Source organism: Loxodonta africana, chromosome 8 (assembly GCF_030014295.1).
Source record: "Loxodonta africana isolate mLoxAfr1 chromosome 8, mLoxAfr1.hap2, whole genome shotgun sequence".
NCBI classification, from domain to species: Eukaryota; Metazoa; Chordata; class Mammalia; order Proboscidea; family Elephantidae; genus Loxodonta; species Loxodonta africana.
In genome coordinates this window covers 92,613,244-92,626,940 of record NC_087349.1, presented here as the reverse complement: position 1 = coordinate 92,626,940, position 13,697 = coordinate 92,613,244, and the positions used below count along the sequence as shown (strand labels likewise).

The 13,697-nt window shown below is 38.7% G+C and overlaps 1 protein-coding gene across 1 annotated transcript in view; it reads right to left on the bottom strand.

Annotated features, from left to right (window-relative positions):
* Window positions 1-13,697, bottom strand: part of ITPRID1 (ITPR interacting domain containing 1) — a 104,256-nt gene that overhangs the window by 73,885 nt on the left and 16,674 nt on the right. The window contains exons 5-7 of the mRNA XM_064290412.1: window positions 12,605-12,691; window positions 9,249-9,451; window positions 3,918-4,492 (exon numbers count right to left, since the gene is read on the bottom strand). Of these exons, the coding sequence (XP_064146482.1) occupies window positions 3,918-4,492; window positions 9,249-9,451; window positions 12,605-12,691 (865 nt within the window). The remainder of the gene's footprint in view (window positions 1-3,917; window positions 4,493-9,248; window positions 9,452-12,604; window positions 12,692-13,697) is intronic.

Here is a 13,697-nt window from a genome sequence, read left to right as displayed (position 1 = left end):
GAAACAATTAATGTTAATATTTTGGACTATTTCTTGGCAGATTTTCATTTTAATAATTTTATTCTGGATATAGTTGTGTAGCCAAATTTTTTCACTCCCAAATTCGAAGGTTTTTTTTCCCTCATTTCATAAAATCTCTTTGAAAACACCATCTTTTTACTTACCAATTCTCCCACTGTTGGAATGCTCTCTAAATTTTGCAGATAGAAATAATATTGAGGTGAATCTCCTTAAAAAAGAAATGAGTGAGCTCAATCCTACTTTATGTAAACCTAATTCTATATCATATTGTTTACTTGGGCTTATGTCTGAGTATTGAAAACTCTATCAAAGGATATAATTATTTTGAACACTGTGGTACACATGGCCAAAAATGACCATCAACCCAGGAATAAACTGAGCATACTAAGGATATGCCTCAACAATGTCAGAAGAAATATTTATACTCTTTTTCATCCCATTTTTTTAAAAGAAGTTACTTTACACTTGTAATTAATTAAACACGTTTTTTATCATTATTTTGGTTGGTTTTGGTAATACACACTCTAGCGTGCGTAAAGAAGTATAATAAAGAATTCTTTTTCTGTGACCTTTACCATGGAGAAAAATCCACTCAGTGTCATGTAAGTTACGTATTTGTCTCAACGGCACAGGCTCCGCTGGCTATTGAGAAAAGAACAACAAAAAGTCCCAACGGTCTAAAAGGGAAGCTAGGCCTACTGGTGGGCTATTCCATCTGAGCCAAACTTATTAATGGATTAAAAAAAATTTAAATCAAGAAATTTATTGTGGATATAAAGAAGTTCCCTACCTTGAGTTTATAATTGTACAAGTTGCGTAAGTATTAAATTTAGTCAATATGTCTGAGAATAAAAAAGAAAGGAGCAATATCAATTCTACTTTGTGTAAAAGTAAACACAAAAATGTGTTGATTTTTGCGTTAAAATCGATGCACAATTTTGTCGGAATCATAATTTTGAAAAGTGAGCCAACTATTGCCAAATTCAGTCTTTAGTAGGACTTTAGGGAAGGCATCATAGATTGATCTGGAGGCAAAATTTGGCCAACCATATTTGATATTTTGATAGCTAGTTATTTAAGCACATTGGCTCATGCTTTAAATGCCAGGAACATCTGCCAATTTCACACATATTTTTCATTTCTTATAATTGGATTTTTAGATTTGCCATTGAAAAATAAATATTAAATCTGGCATTAGTTCCTTTTTAAGATGCAACCTACCCAAGCTTCATTTACTCTTCTACTGGTATTGAGTCAAACAAATATTTTTTCCCTAGGCTGTGTGGTGTAATACTTTAAATACACTTTTTTAGAAAAACAAAATCCACGTAGTGAGCTTCTTTCTCACCTTTTTTGGGGCTAGTTCACTCTTACACACACAGGAACACATTAAAGGAATGCCATAAACAAAGTTGACTATGACGTTCAACAGAATATTCTGTTTTCTAGAAATCTGAAAGCCACCCTTAGACAAAATTAGTATTATCAAAACCTCTTAATGTTAATTGAGTCATTCAACAAATATTTACTGAGTACCTACTATGTGCCAAAAGAACATGTGACTTTCTTTCATTTTGGTGTCTGAGTGTGCCCTTCTCTCTATACACATATATTTTTTCTTTATAACAATATTTGAAACTATTCTGGGCAAAAACTGCTGAATTTGGTGTTTATCTATAATCTCTGTACTCTCACATATAGATGGCTTTTTTTTTTTTTTTTTTCCTGACTCCTGGTTTGAGGCAGCAGAAGCTTAAGGAATGGAGGGAATGGAAGAGACTAGCGAGTCTTGTAAATGAGCTCGAGTTTGGCAAAACTTCTTGTTTGAATCCTGGCAAATATTGCAGTCTGACTAATGAGTTGCCTATTTACTTGAAATCCTTTATACTGATTTAACTATTAGTTTGGTCATTAAACAATCCTTTTGGAAGATAGAGTTAAAAGAAGATACTATTTTATAATACCATCTCAACTTATCATCAAAGCACAGCACTTGGCCAAAGGTATAATTTTTTCTCCATTTATAATTTTTATTTGCTTTTATGGTACTATTTGAAATTCAGCTTAATATTTTAAGATTCTTAATTTTTTGTATACAAGTCATATTCATACACACACACATACATGTATGTATATGTATGTATATATATATAGAGAGAGAGAGCATTCAAGTGGCACAACAGTTAAGCTCTCAGCTGCTAACAGAAAGGTTGGAGGTTTGACCCCACCCAGCAGCTCTGCTAGAGAAAGGCCTAATGATGTGCTTCAGTAGAGAATAAAAAAAAAACAGTCTAGAAAATCCTATGAGGCAATTCTACTCTGTCACATGGGGTCACTACAAGTCATAATCAACTTTTTGATACTTAACAACAACTATACACACACACACACACACACACACACACATAGATATTTAGGCCATAAACAGCTACACGTTCTGGAGCAATTTTTACTTCATTCTACGTTGAGGAATACTACCAATAGGCAAAACCAACTCCTATTATGGGTAAGCTCACTACTCATATGTTCCTTAATATTCTCAGCCCCTAGGTGTGCTAAGAACCCTTCTCTTGCTCTCCAGAAACCCCAAACATGTCACTATAGTTCCATAAAAGTATATTAGTAGGGTTGTCCCTGTCCCTACCATGTTATTGGTTTCTGTGTTCACCTTGGCAACTGCACTGTGGCTCTCTTGAAGGCCCAGGGCCCACCATGCACCCAACAGGCAGAGAGCTCAAAAGTGGGGCCCCACCTTGGGATTTGTATATAAATATCCTGCCCTACCTTTGGATAATTTAGATAAAAGGGGATTTTTTTTTTTTTTTTTTTTGGCTCTTCTGTACTTTCTGAACCTAGCTGCTATTTGAATAGAGAAATGGGGAAAACGTGTATGTATTTTTTGGAACAAAAGACTGAAACGTACATGTGGGGCTGTTATCTAAATACAGGTAAAGACGTGTGAGTAAGGAAGATGGTGATGAAGGAGTAAAGAGTATGCCTGAAATGGGAATCAAGTTATGTGAACATCAAGAAATCCCAAAGCAGACAAATGCTAACCTCCTCAATATCGAGACTAGTCTACGAGACTACTAACAGTCTACATGAACCACGGCCTCATCTACTCTGAGACCAGAAGAACCAGATGGTGCCTGGCTGCCACTAACGACTGTTCTGATCAGGGTCATGATAGATGGATCCTGATAGAAGAGGAGAAAAACGCAGAATAGAACTCAAATCCTTAAAAGGCCCAGACTTATTAGACCTATTGAGACTATAGAACTGTCCGAGACTATTGCCGTGAGATACTCCATAAACCTTGAGCTGAAACTACTCCCTGAGGTCACCTTTTAGCTAAATAACGGATTGGCTCATAAAATAAAGACTATTACCAGTGAGTAACAGTCTATTTAAAAAATCATCTATATGAGACCAAATGGTCAACAATTACTCTAAAGCAAAGATGAAAAGGCAAGGGGACAGGGAAACCAGATTACTGGAATTGGAACATCCAGAATGAAATTAATGAAAAGGTTGACACATCACAAAACACGTAACTAATGTCATTGAACAGTTTGCGTAGTAATTATTAAATGGGAACCTAATTTGCTGTGTAAACTTTCACTGAAAATACAATAAAATATTATTTAAAAAAAATGAACTGTAGATTCATTTGTGAGGAGAGAAAAGGATAGGAGAATGCAAAAGCTGCTTTCATACCAGTTTATTCCCAATTGAAGGAACTCGAATGACCTTAAATGTCCTAGACTAAACAAGAGTTGTAGAGTAATAAGATGAATGAGGATGGGTTAAAAGATGGAGCGGCTGAATGAGGGCTGGAGGACAAAGGGTGAAGGTTACTTCCATTAGGAGATCAGATGCATAGGGACAACACTGACCTCTTCCATTTCGAATGAGTCCAGGGCTTCTCCTGCAAGACGAGACAAGTTTTTGAGCTCGTTAGTCTGAATTGAGTCCTCCTTTCGAGTTCTGTCCTTGACGGGCCCATCAGACACATTGGAAGGTAGAGTACTCTGGGCTAGCCTGGATGAGACAGGCCACCGCTTTCTCAGAAGAGCTTGGGGAGGATGACAAGGTAGTGAGTCACCATGGGCTTGGAGAGATCCGTGCTCTGTCAAGGGAGGTGAATGATTTTGTTCATGGTTGTTTGCCATCCCTGGTAACTCTGCTCCACACTCCTCTGGTTTTGCAGACGGGATGAAAAATTCATCCTTCATCTTCAATGACTCCAATGCTTCTGAGTTACAATCCCTCCTTATGCTCAGTTTTGAAGCCCTTTTAAGAAGCTCACCCATTCTTTTCTGATGCTCTTTGGCCCCACTCGCTGGAACTTTTTCCACACTCTTTCCTCCATTTTTCTCTTCAGATTTGGTCTGTAGGACGTTAACATCATTCAACAAAGATGAAAAGGCATTGGTCACATGGTCCAGGATTTCCAGCTGTCGAAAACGTCCTAAACAATACGAGTAACACAAAATTCTTAGACTGACTCTTTTCAATTAAATGCATTAATGTAGTCAAAACTGAAGAGGTAGGTTTACACATGTGCTTTTCAAGAAGGGAAGGACCTTAAGCTCCTGAACTCCAGTTTTTCTCAGTAGAGATCACTGATAATTATGATGATGATTTCCCTGCAGAAGGAGGTATCGCTGTATTATGGGCAAAGTGAATGTCTTTTATGTTTTAAAAACAGATAACTATATAGATTCATATATGCTTACAGTTTTTATAGGTGTTAATCCATCAAGCTGTAGACATGAGCAAATCTATATATTTAGGTACATGAACCTAAATGTAAAAGAATAAAGCCAGCTCTTTCACATGAGGTGACCTTGGATATTCTTTCACAGCTTTCTGCTGTAAATAACCTCATCACCATCTCCATCATCTCCATCTATACTGTCGCCCGATGGTGTGGAGAAATCATGGCATATGGAGTCAAAAGACCTGGATCCAAACCCAGTTTATTAACCAATCACTGGCAGAGTGACCATAGAGTAAATGAATCAATATAATGCTTAGTCCTGTGCAAGTTGTACTGTAAATTGTCAATTTCTTCAGCTGAAAAATGACAATAATAATATATACCTGCTGTGAATATCAAATCAGACCAGTTCCTCAGTGTGTAAGCCTTTCTGGTTGATTTAGCCTCTACCATTTAAGTAATATGTAAGTATTCACTTAATGAGGATATGAGAAAGGCCTAATGCAGCAAGGGCTAATTTGGGGATACATGGCCAGTTTGGAAAAAAAAAATGGTGAAAAATATTTTTTGTCATCTCAAGGTAATAAAAATAAGGTAAAAACAGAATACTTTGTTTTTATTCCATAGCCTTCTCTCAACCCCAGCAATAGCATTCAAGTTTGCATCCCTCAACAATGGTCAAGGGCCACATAAGTGGGTAAGGATGCAGTCCTCTGTCCTGTTTGCACCATCAGAGCAACACTGTTGATGCTTCCATAGGGCATGTCCTGAAGACCACCTGTTCCTTCGCCTGAAGGGGAAAATATTGACTGACCATTCTTCTCTTTCCAAAATGTGATGAGTTTCTCACAGAGAGTTGTGATAGTCTTGCAAGACCTTTAGGAACTCTTGGGTACTAGATGTTTTCAGAAGAATTCTGACTACATCTTTCCCCTAGATTCTGACAAGGTCGAAAATAAATCTCTGATGAGCCAGAGGGTACAATTGAATCACAAATCAGCTTTTATGATTGTCTTATAGCCATTCCACTGCATATTTTTATGCTTAGACTAAAACAAAACCTATCAATTTAATTGGCTCAGTCAATTTCAGAACAAAATAGTCTGAAGTGTTAGATTAGTGCGTTTCTTTTTTGCCTTTGGGTAGGCTGAACAATGGACCAGTTGATTTTCATCCCCCCACGTTTGAACATTTTCTATTGACTTTGAAGGGGACATAAATTTTCCACTCTATCTTTTGCAAAGGCAACTAATTTTATTATTGCTTGTTTTATATTTGACCTCCTCAGCTTTCTTGAATCAAAAGTGCATTGGTAACTATTAGCCCAATGTAAGTGGTGGAAGTAAGAGTGGGCCAGCAATCGCAAGAGCAGAGGTCAAGTCCTGGTTCCTTCATAATCCATGTGTCAATTTCATTTGTAAGATGTTTACTTTCTTCACAGATCAGCCTAAACACTACCTAGATATTGGTGTTACTACTTTCCCCAAATAAAGGATTGATCAAAGAGCTTGAATTTCTGTGCTATTTGGAAGAAGAGATAACAAATGAAAATGTTGATTTCTTCTAAAAGATTAAGAAACACTACATTGCAACACTTCAGAATTACATACTCTTTGAAAAAAAAATCTTATGGCTGTGCTTCCTTATTTTACACACATAATGATGAAAACAAAGGAGACAGAAACTTAAATGAAAAATTCCAGTGAACCTTTGGCTTCAGATATTTGTTTGAGGAAAATACTTCAACTCAGTTGACTTTCCTTTTGGTGAATTTATTTATTAAAAAAAAAAAAAAAGATCTCAGAAACAGAATTCCTCACACTCTGTGCCACTGAAGAGATGTTCTTTCATGCCCCCCCAAGAGGGATTATGCGTTTAACTGATTTTGAAAACACTGCACAGTATCCCCTTTAGTATAGTGAGAGTTCACCTCAGCATATTAAATAAATTCTGAATTAAATAAACCTGCTTAACTGGCATCTTTCCACGAAAGTATCTGAGCACAATACACATACCCCAACAACTTCTCTAGTAATGTTCTAGAGAAAAGTATTTCATTAAGCACAAGTTGGTAAAAACCAGCAGCATTCATGATAATTGCAAGGTTTAAACAGATCAGTTGCCATCGAGTCGATTCTGACTCATAGTGACCCTGTAGGACAGAGTAGATTGCCCTGTAAGGTTTCCAAAGCTGTAATCTTTATGGAAGCAGACTGCCACACCTTTCTCCCATGGAGAAAGTGGGTTCAAACTACTGGCCTTTTGGTTAGCAGCCGAGAACTTGACCACCATACCACCAAGTTTCACTACAAAATTTAGGCATAGTTATTCCACAAATCTGGAGGTATGACAGAATCCCTACTGACCCACTCATGAAATTTTTGCTTCCTGTACTCATAACCCTTTGCTCTGTGGGTCTAGAGGTCCTAGCTCCAAAGGAAGGAATGCTCCTACCTGAAGATACATCACTGATTCCACTGAACTGGAAATTAAGAATGCCACCTGGCCACTTTGGGCCTCTTATGCCTCTGGATCGAAGACAGGAGTTGCCATACTGGCTGGTGTGATTGATGCTGATTGCCAAGAGGAAACTGGATTGATATTGCATAATGGAGGTCAAGAAGCGTATGTCTGGGATACAGGAGATCCCTTACGGTGTCTCTTAGTACTACCTGACCTGTGATTAAAGTCAACGGAAAACTACAGCAACCCAATTCCTACATGACTACTAATGGCCCAGACCTTTCGGGAATGAAGGTTTGGGTCACCCCACCAGGCAAAGAACCATGACAAGCTGAAGTGCTTGCTGGGGACAAAAGGAATACAGAATGGATGGTGGAAGAAGGTAGTTCTAAATACCAGTTACGACCACATGACCTGTTGCAGAAACAAGGACTCTAATTGTTATGAGTATTTCTTCCTTGCATGTGTTCATCAGATATTTTTGTTTTCTTCACTTATAAAATATAAGGTGCAAACAGGGTTAGTGTATTTTGGGTTGTAAGCATGTTAGGTGCAATTATGACTTTATAGTTGCCTTTATTCAGAGATTATCTATGGTTTAAGGAGGTATGTACAGGCATCATTTTGACAAGGGGCGGATTGTGATCATTAAGGTTGTGTGTCAACTTGGCTTGGCCATGATTCTCAGTGGTTTGGCAGTCATGATGTAGTTTGTCAGTTGTATAATGATGTTATCACTTCCATGATGAAATCCGATATAATGTGATCACCTCTATGATGGGACCTGCTATAAGTAGCTGAGTAGCCAATCAGTTGAAAGGGAGTTTCCTTGGGGGTGTGGCCTGCATCCAATATACGTGGACTCTCTGGCAAAACCCGCTGGCTTTTGTTTGCTCTGGAACCTGCATTTGGCTCATCAGCATCTGACCGCCAGTTCTTGGGACTTGGGCCAGCAGTCTGACATCTTACCTGTTGATCTTGAGTTCATCAGTCTTCGCAGCCATGAGCTAGCAACCTGCCATCTGACCTGTAGATCTCGGATTCGGCAGCTGCTACAGCTACATGAGTCAGAAGAAGTCTCCAGCCTGATGCCTGACCCACAGTCTTAGGATTGTCAGCCTCTACAACCATGTGAGCCTTGGGATCGATCTCTTTCTATATATACAATATATGTATATATATACACACATATGTATACATATACATACATATGCTTCACTGGTTTTGCTTGTCTAGAGAACCTAGCCTAGGGCAACAGACAACTCATTAATAACTACCTTTCACATGTTGTGGTGGAAGAAGTAGCGTTCTGAGAGTCATAGATGAGGAAATTGAGGCTTTAACTAGAGACACATGACAAGCCTTGTCAGGGCCTGCCTGGCTTCTTCGCTTCCTGGGCTGTAGCTATGGTCAATATTGGTGCTGCTTACCAGTAATGCCTATTTTCTTCATTCTGGGCACATGGTGGAACCCTGGTGGCACAGTGGTTGACAGCTAAGGCTGCCAACCAAAAGGCCAGCAGTTAGAATCTACCAGCTGCTCCTTGGAAACCCTATGGGGCAGTTCTACTCTGTCCTACAGGGTAACTATGAGTCGGAATTGACTCCATGGCAGCGGGTTTGGTTTTTTGTTTGTTTGTTTGAGGCACATGGTAGGATTGCAGATCCTCCCTCTCCCCCTTGAAAGGTTAGTATGGCCACATGACTTACATTGGTTAATGAAATCTGAGCATTCGTGATACATATAAGTTCTGAACAGAAGGGTTTTGTTCTCCATTTCCGCCCTTCATCAGTGACATTCCAGATGGTGGAGCCAGATCTCTGAGGGAGGACAACATGGAGTAGATTTTCCTCCCTCCCAAACATACACACTGTCCTGCAGTGGAAATGTGGAGTGATCAAGAAATAAACCTTTTCTGTTTCAAGCCACTGAGATAAAGAGGTTGATTACTACTGCACATGACCTCCTAGCTCATCCCAATGGCCCATCTGGTCACACACTGTCATTGCTGAGACGTAAATATGACACGGTCCTCACTTACCATACAGGTTAGGGTTCTCAATGTCCATCCGCTGCTTTTGAGCTTCAAGAAACACACGGATGTTGATTCCTTTGGCTGCAGAGCCACAACAAAGGAACCTGGCCGGGATTTGTGTGTAGATGTCTGGCTTATCAGCACCAAACCCCAGATCCAAGAGAATCTCCACGGGATCTTTTTCCCAAAATTCTAGCCATTCAGGGATGCTGCAGTAAAAATAGGAATATCTTTATCCAGTAACAGTTCACTTAAACAGAAGCCATTTTTCTAGTTATCTCAACCACTTAATCCTTCAGAAATTGAGTGAAAGAAGGACCTGAGTAGACAAACAGATGGTGCATTTACTAATGCTTATATATATCCTAGAGAAACCCAGGTGGTACAATGGTTAAGAGCTCAGCTGCTAATCAGAAGGTCAGGGGTTTGAATCCACTAGTCACTTGGCAGGAGAAATTGTAAAGATTATACCCTAGTAAATCCTATAAAAAAAAGTTTTACTCTGTCCTATTTTTTTTATAAGGTTGCTATGAGTTGGAATGGACTTGATGGCACACAACAACAACGGCAATATATACTCTGTTATTTTTTCATACTATGGTGGCTAACGTTGCTATGACGTGGAAGCTATGCCACTATTATTTCAAAAACCGGCAGGTCATCCATAGTGGACAGGTTTCAGTAGAGCTTCTAGACTAAGACAGACTAGGAAAAAATGCCTGGCGATCTACTTCCAAAAATTGTTGCTGTTGCTGCTAGGTGCCATTGAGCAGGTTCCAATTCATAACGACCCTATAGGACAGAGTAGAACTGACCCATAGGGTTTCCAAGTAGCACCTGGTGGATTTGAACTGCCGATCTTTTGGTTAGAAGCCAAGCTCTTAACCACTACACCAGCAGGGCTTCCAAAAATTAGCCAATGAAAACCCTATGTATCACAATAGAATATTGTCCAATATAGTGCTGGAAAATGAGCCTCCTACATTAGAAGACACCCAAAATACACAAAGGCTATAACAATGTACTCCAGCATTCCAATAATAGGAGCGGGCAACATTTCATTCTGTTGTACATGGGGTTGCCATGAGTCAGAGCCAACTTGATGGCAGCAAACAACAACAAATATATACTTACTTAAAGGACAGTCCCTCCACCTCCTCTCAGGGACAATTTGCCTTCACTTTACGTGCAATACCAATGAATTTATTTATCTGACTTTCCATTTCAGAGTAGGCATTTGTTAAATTACGTAGGGCAGGAAGATTGTGGGGCAGCAGTCCAAGACAGTGCACTGACTACTACAAAGAAATGGAAGGTGATGGCAAGGAAGGAAATGGGAAAAAGCTATCAACAGTGACTTGAAGGAGAATATTTTTAAAGAGCATTGATCTAGGGCATCATCAACTATACAGATACAATTATACAAGGACTGATGTTTACAAATAATGATTTTAAGTCCCCAGATCCAGAAAAACACCAAACCCATTGCTGTTGAGTCAATTCCAACTCTTAGCAACCCTATAGGGCAGAGTAGAACTGCCCCGTAGGGTTTTCAAGGAGCAACTGGTGGATCCGAACTCCTGACCTTTTGGTAGAGCTAAAATGTGTTCCATAGTTTTTTTTTTTTTTTACTTTGCTGAGAAATAAGAAATGCTTTTGTCAAATAGTTTTATTCAGTTTGGGCACTTAAAATGATGAACATCAACTATCTGGACATCATATTTACGTATAACAACTCATTTCCCAATTACCGAATTTCTCTTCTGTTACTAGGCTATTGATCTTTGAAAACTCACGGTCTCTATGGGAATCAGAACTTTTTGTAAGGTTTTTCCAGGTCTGTTCAGCAATTTCATTGGGGTTTGCCTTTACCTTTACTTTATATGCAATATCAATGTGCTTATTTGAAATAATGTAGATGAATTTTGCTTTCATGACTCCATTATTTAAATTGGACTAATTACAATTCATTTACTCAACCATTCAATCAATCAACAGCAGCCACCTACAGTCTGACTGGGCAGGTCCACTTTTCAGACGCCAGCCAGCCTCATGTTCACACAATCTAATATGACGTAGGGATCTGGTGCTTTGCCTCCTGATTCCACCAGGGAAAAAAAGGTAGTCCAGGAACCCTTACTGTGAGGCTTAAATGGCTCAGCTTGGACACCTTAATCATTAGAATTAACTGGACAATTGGAGGTGCCATATTACTTCATTACGCTGACATACAACTTAGTATAAAAGAGGCTTAATGGAGAAAAAAATTTCTTGTGAGAAACCTAAATTCTTCCTGAAAGATTTAATCTATTATCATATCAACCTCATTGTACAAATTTTTATTCTACTTGTTTATAAAAATATTTATTGAACATCTGGTATGTTCCAGCTCTGTGCTAAGCACCCAAAGCAAAAAAATGAACAAAGACGTAGTCCCTGTCTTCCAAGGCTCACTGCCTCAGGGCCAAGAATGTATTATTGATTGAATTGTCATTAAACATAATGTCAATATTATTAACTATTTTTATTTATATTTAGTTATGCAAGAAATACATAAAATACACTCACTTTATTGAAAAATTACAATATTACACTTAAGGCTGTCTTCCCCTTTGGCCATAAACAAAAAACAAACAAAAAAACCCAAATTTGTTACCTGGGAGTCTGTTTTGACTCACAATGACCATGTAAGTCAGAGTAGAATGGCTCCATAGGGTTTCCAATGCTGTAACCTTTATGAAAAGAGATTGCCACATGGTTCTCCCACAAAGTGGTTGCTGGTTTTGAACCACTAACCTTTCAATTAGCAGCTGAATGTTTAACCATTGCACTACCAGGGATCCTTTCCCTGTTGGCCATAACCCCCACTAGTCCTGACTCCCTTCCTGCTAAATTTATGTCAATCCCCTTCCAGATATTTTTCTATGCGATTACATACACATGCTTTATAGTTTTTACTTGTTTGCTTTATTAATAGTAACTTAGTATGTTACTATGTGTATCTTTCTGTATTTTGCTTCCCCGCCCCACTAAAAAATACGACAAGAAAGGCTTTCTATGTTAGTATGTATTTCTCTGCCTATTCCATTGTATAACCCAGTGCTATTCCATTGTATAGCATTCCATAAAATGGATTGGCCAATAACTTATTTGGCCATTTCCCTGTTGACAGATATCTAGGTTGTTTCCAATTTCACTGACTCTTTTATTTTGCTCCTGCAAGTTGGAGGATAGAAATCCTTTATTCATTCCCTCATCCATTCATTCACCAAATATTTCTCAAGTGCCTATTTATAATTTCATGAAATCCATTGTTCCACAGAATGATTTCTCTGGATGACAAGTGCCTGGAGATCACATACCTTTGTGGTATACTTGCAGCAGAATGGCAAGAATTGAAACTGGTCCCTCTGGATAGGGTAGGAGTTTCTGAAAACTGATGCAGAGATCTACAGTGGGGGAAAAATACCAGGAAAATACCAATGATGAAATGTGCTCATTTAGACAGTCTCCTGGGAGCTCACTGTGAAGCTTTCCCTTCCAGAGCAAGCATTTGCCTTTCCTCTTAGTTTCTAATAATTCCACAATGGACATGCCCCTGAAGAAGCGGGTGTGTGCAGCTGAGGAGCTGCTCCTGTTTTTGAGAGCCTTGTGTTACAGAAGGTGTGAGACTTTAGGTGTTAGGTGCCCCGCTAGTGCTCGTTATAAAGGTGACAGAATGTCTTGCTTCTGACAGATGGCAAATCATTGGGGAACCTTTCAGGAATACAGCTTTGCTAGGCACCAACTTTTGGGAAGAAGTTAAAATGATGTGATGAAAAAGGTACGGCGAGGAGCCACTGAAGCGACTCCACGTTAATTCTCATACTGCATGGCTAACAATCTCTAAGTGTGTCTTCAGGCTCCTGTGGTCACCCATCCATTTACAATGGAAACAACTTGTTTACCACAAAAGGAAGTGTCAGTCTATTCACATAGGCCTGAATTAAACTTTTTTTTTAATTGTGGTGAAATATATGTTAAAAAAAACAATTGCCATTTCAAACATTTTTTCGTAAACAATTCAATAACGTTAATTACGTTCACCATGTTGTGAGACCATCACCACTATCCAATGCAAATCATTTTAAAGTGCTTCCAAAGAAGAGAGAGCTCTGTAATAATGCAGTTCAGTTCTACATAACTCAAATACACCATGGCTCAGATCTAGTTCCATTAAACAGAACAGTCAGTCAGCATAAAATTGGAATTTATCAAAGACTACAAAGAAGATCTGCTGCAAAGGACCTCTTTAAAGTGTTGAAAAGCAAAGATATCACCTTGAAGACTAAGGTGCACCTGGCCCAAACCATGGTATTTTCAATAGCATCATACGCATGTGAAAGCTGGACAATGAATGAGGAAGACTGAAGAAGAATTGATCCCTTTGAATTGTGGTGTTGGCAAAGAATATTG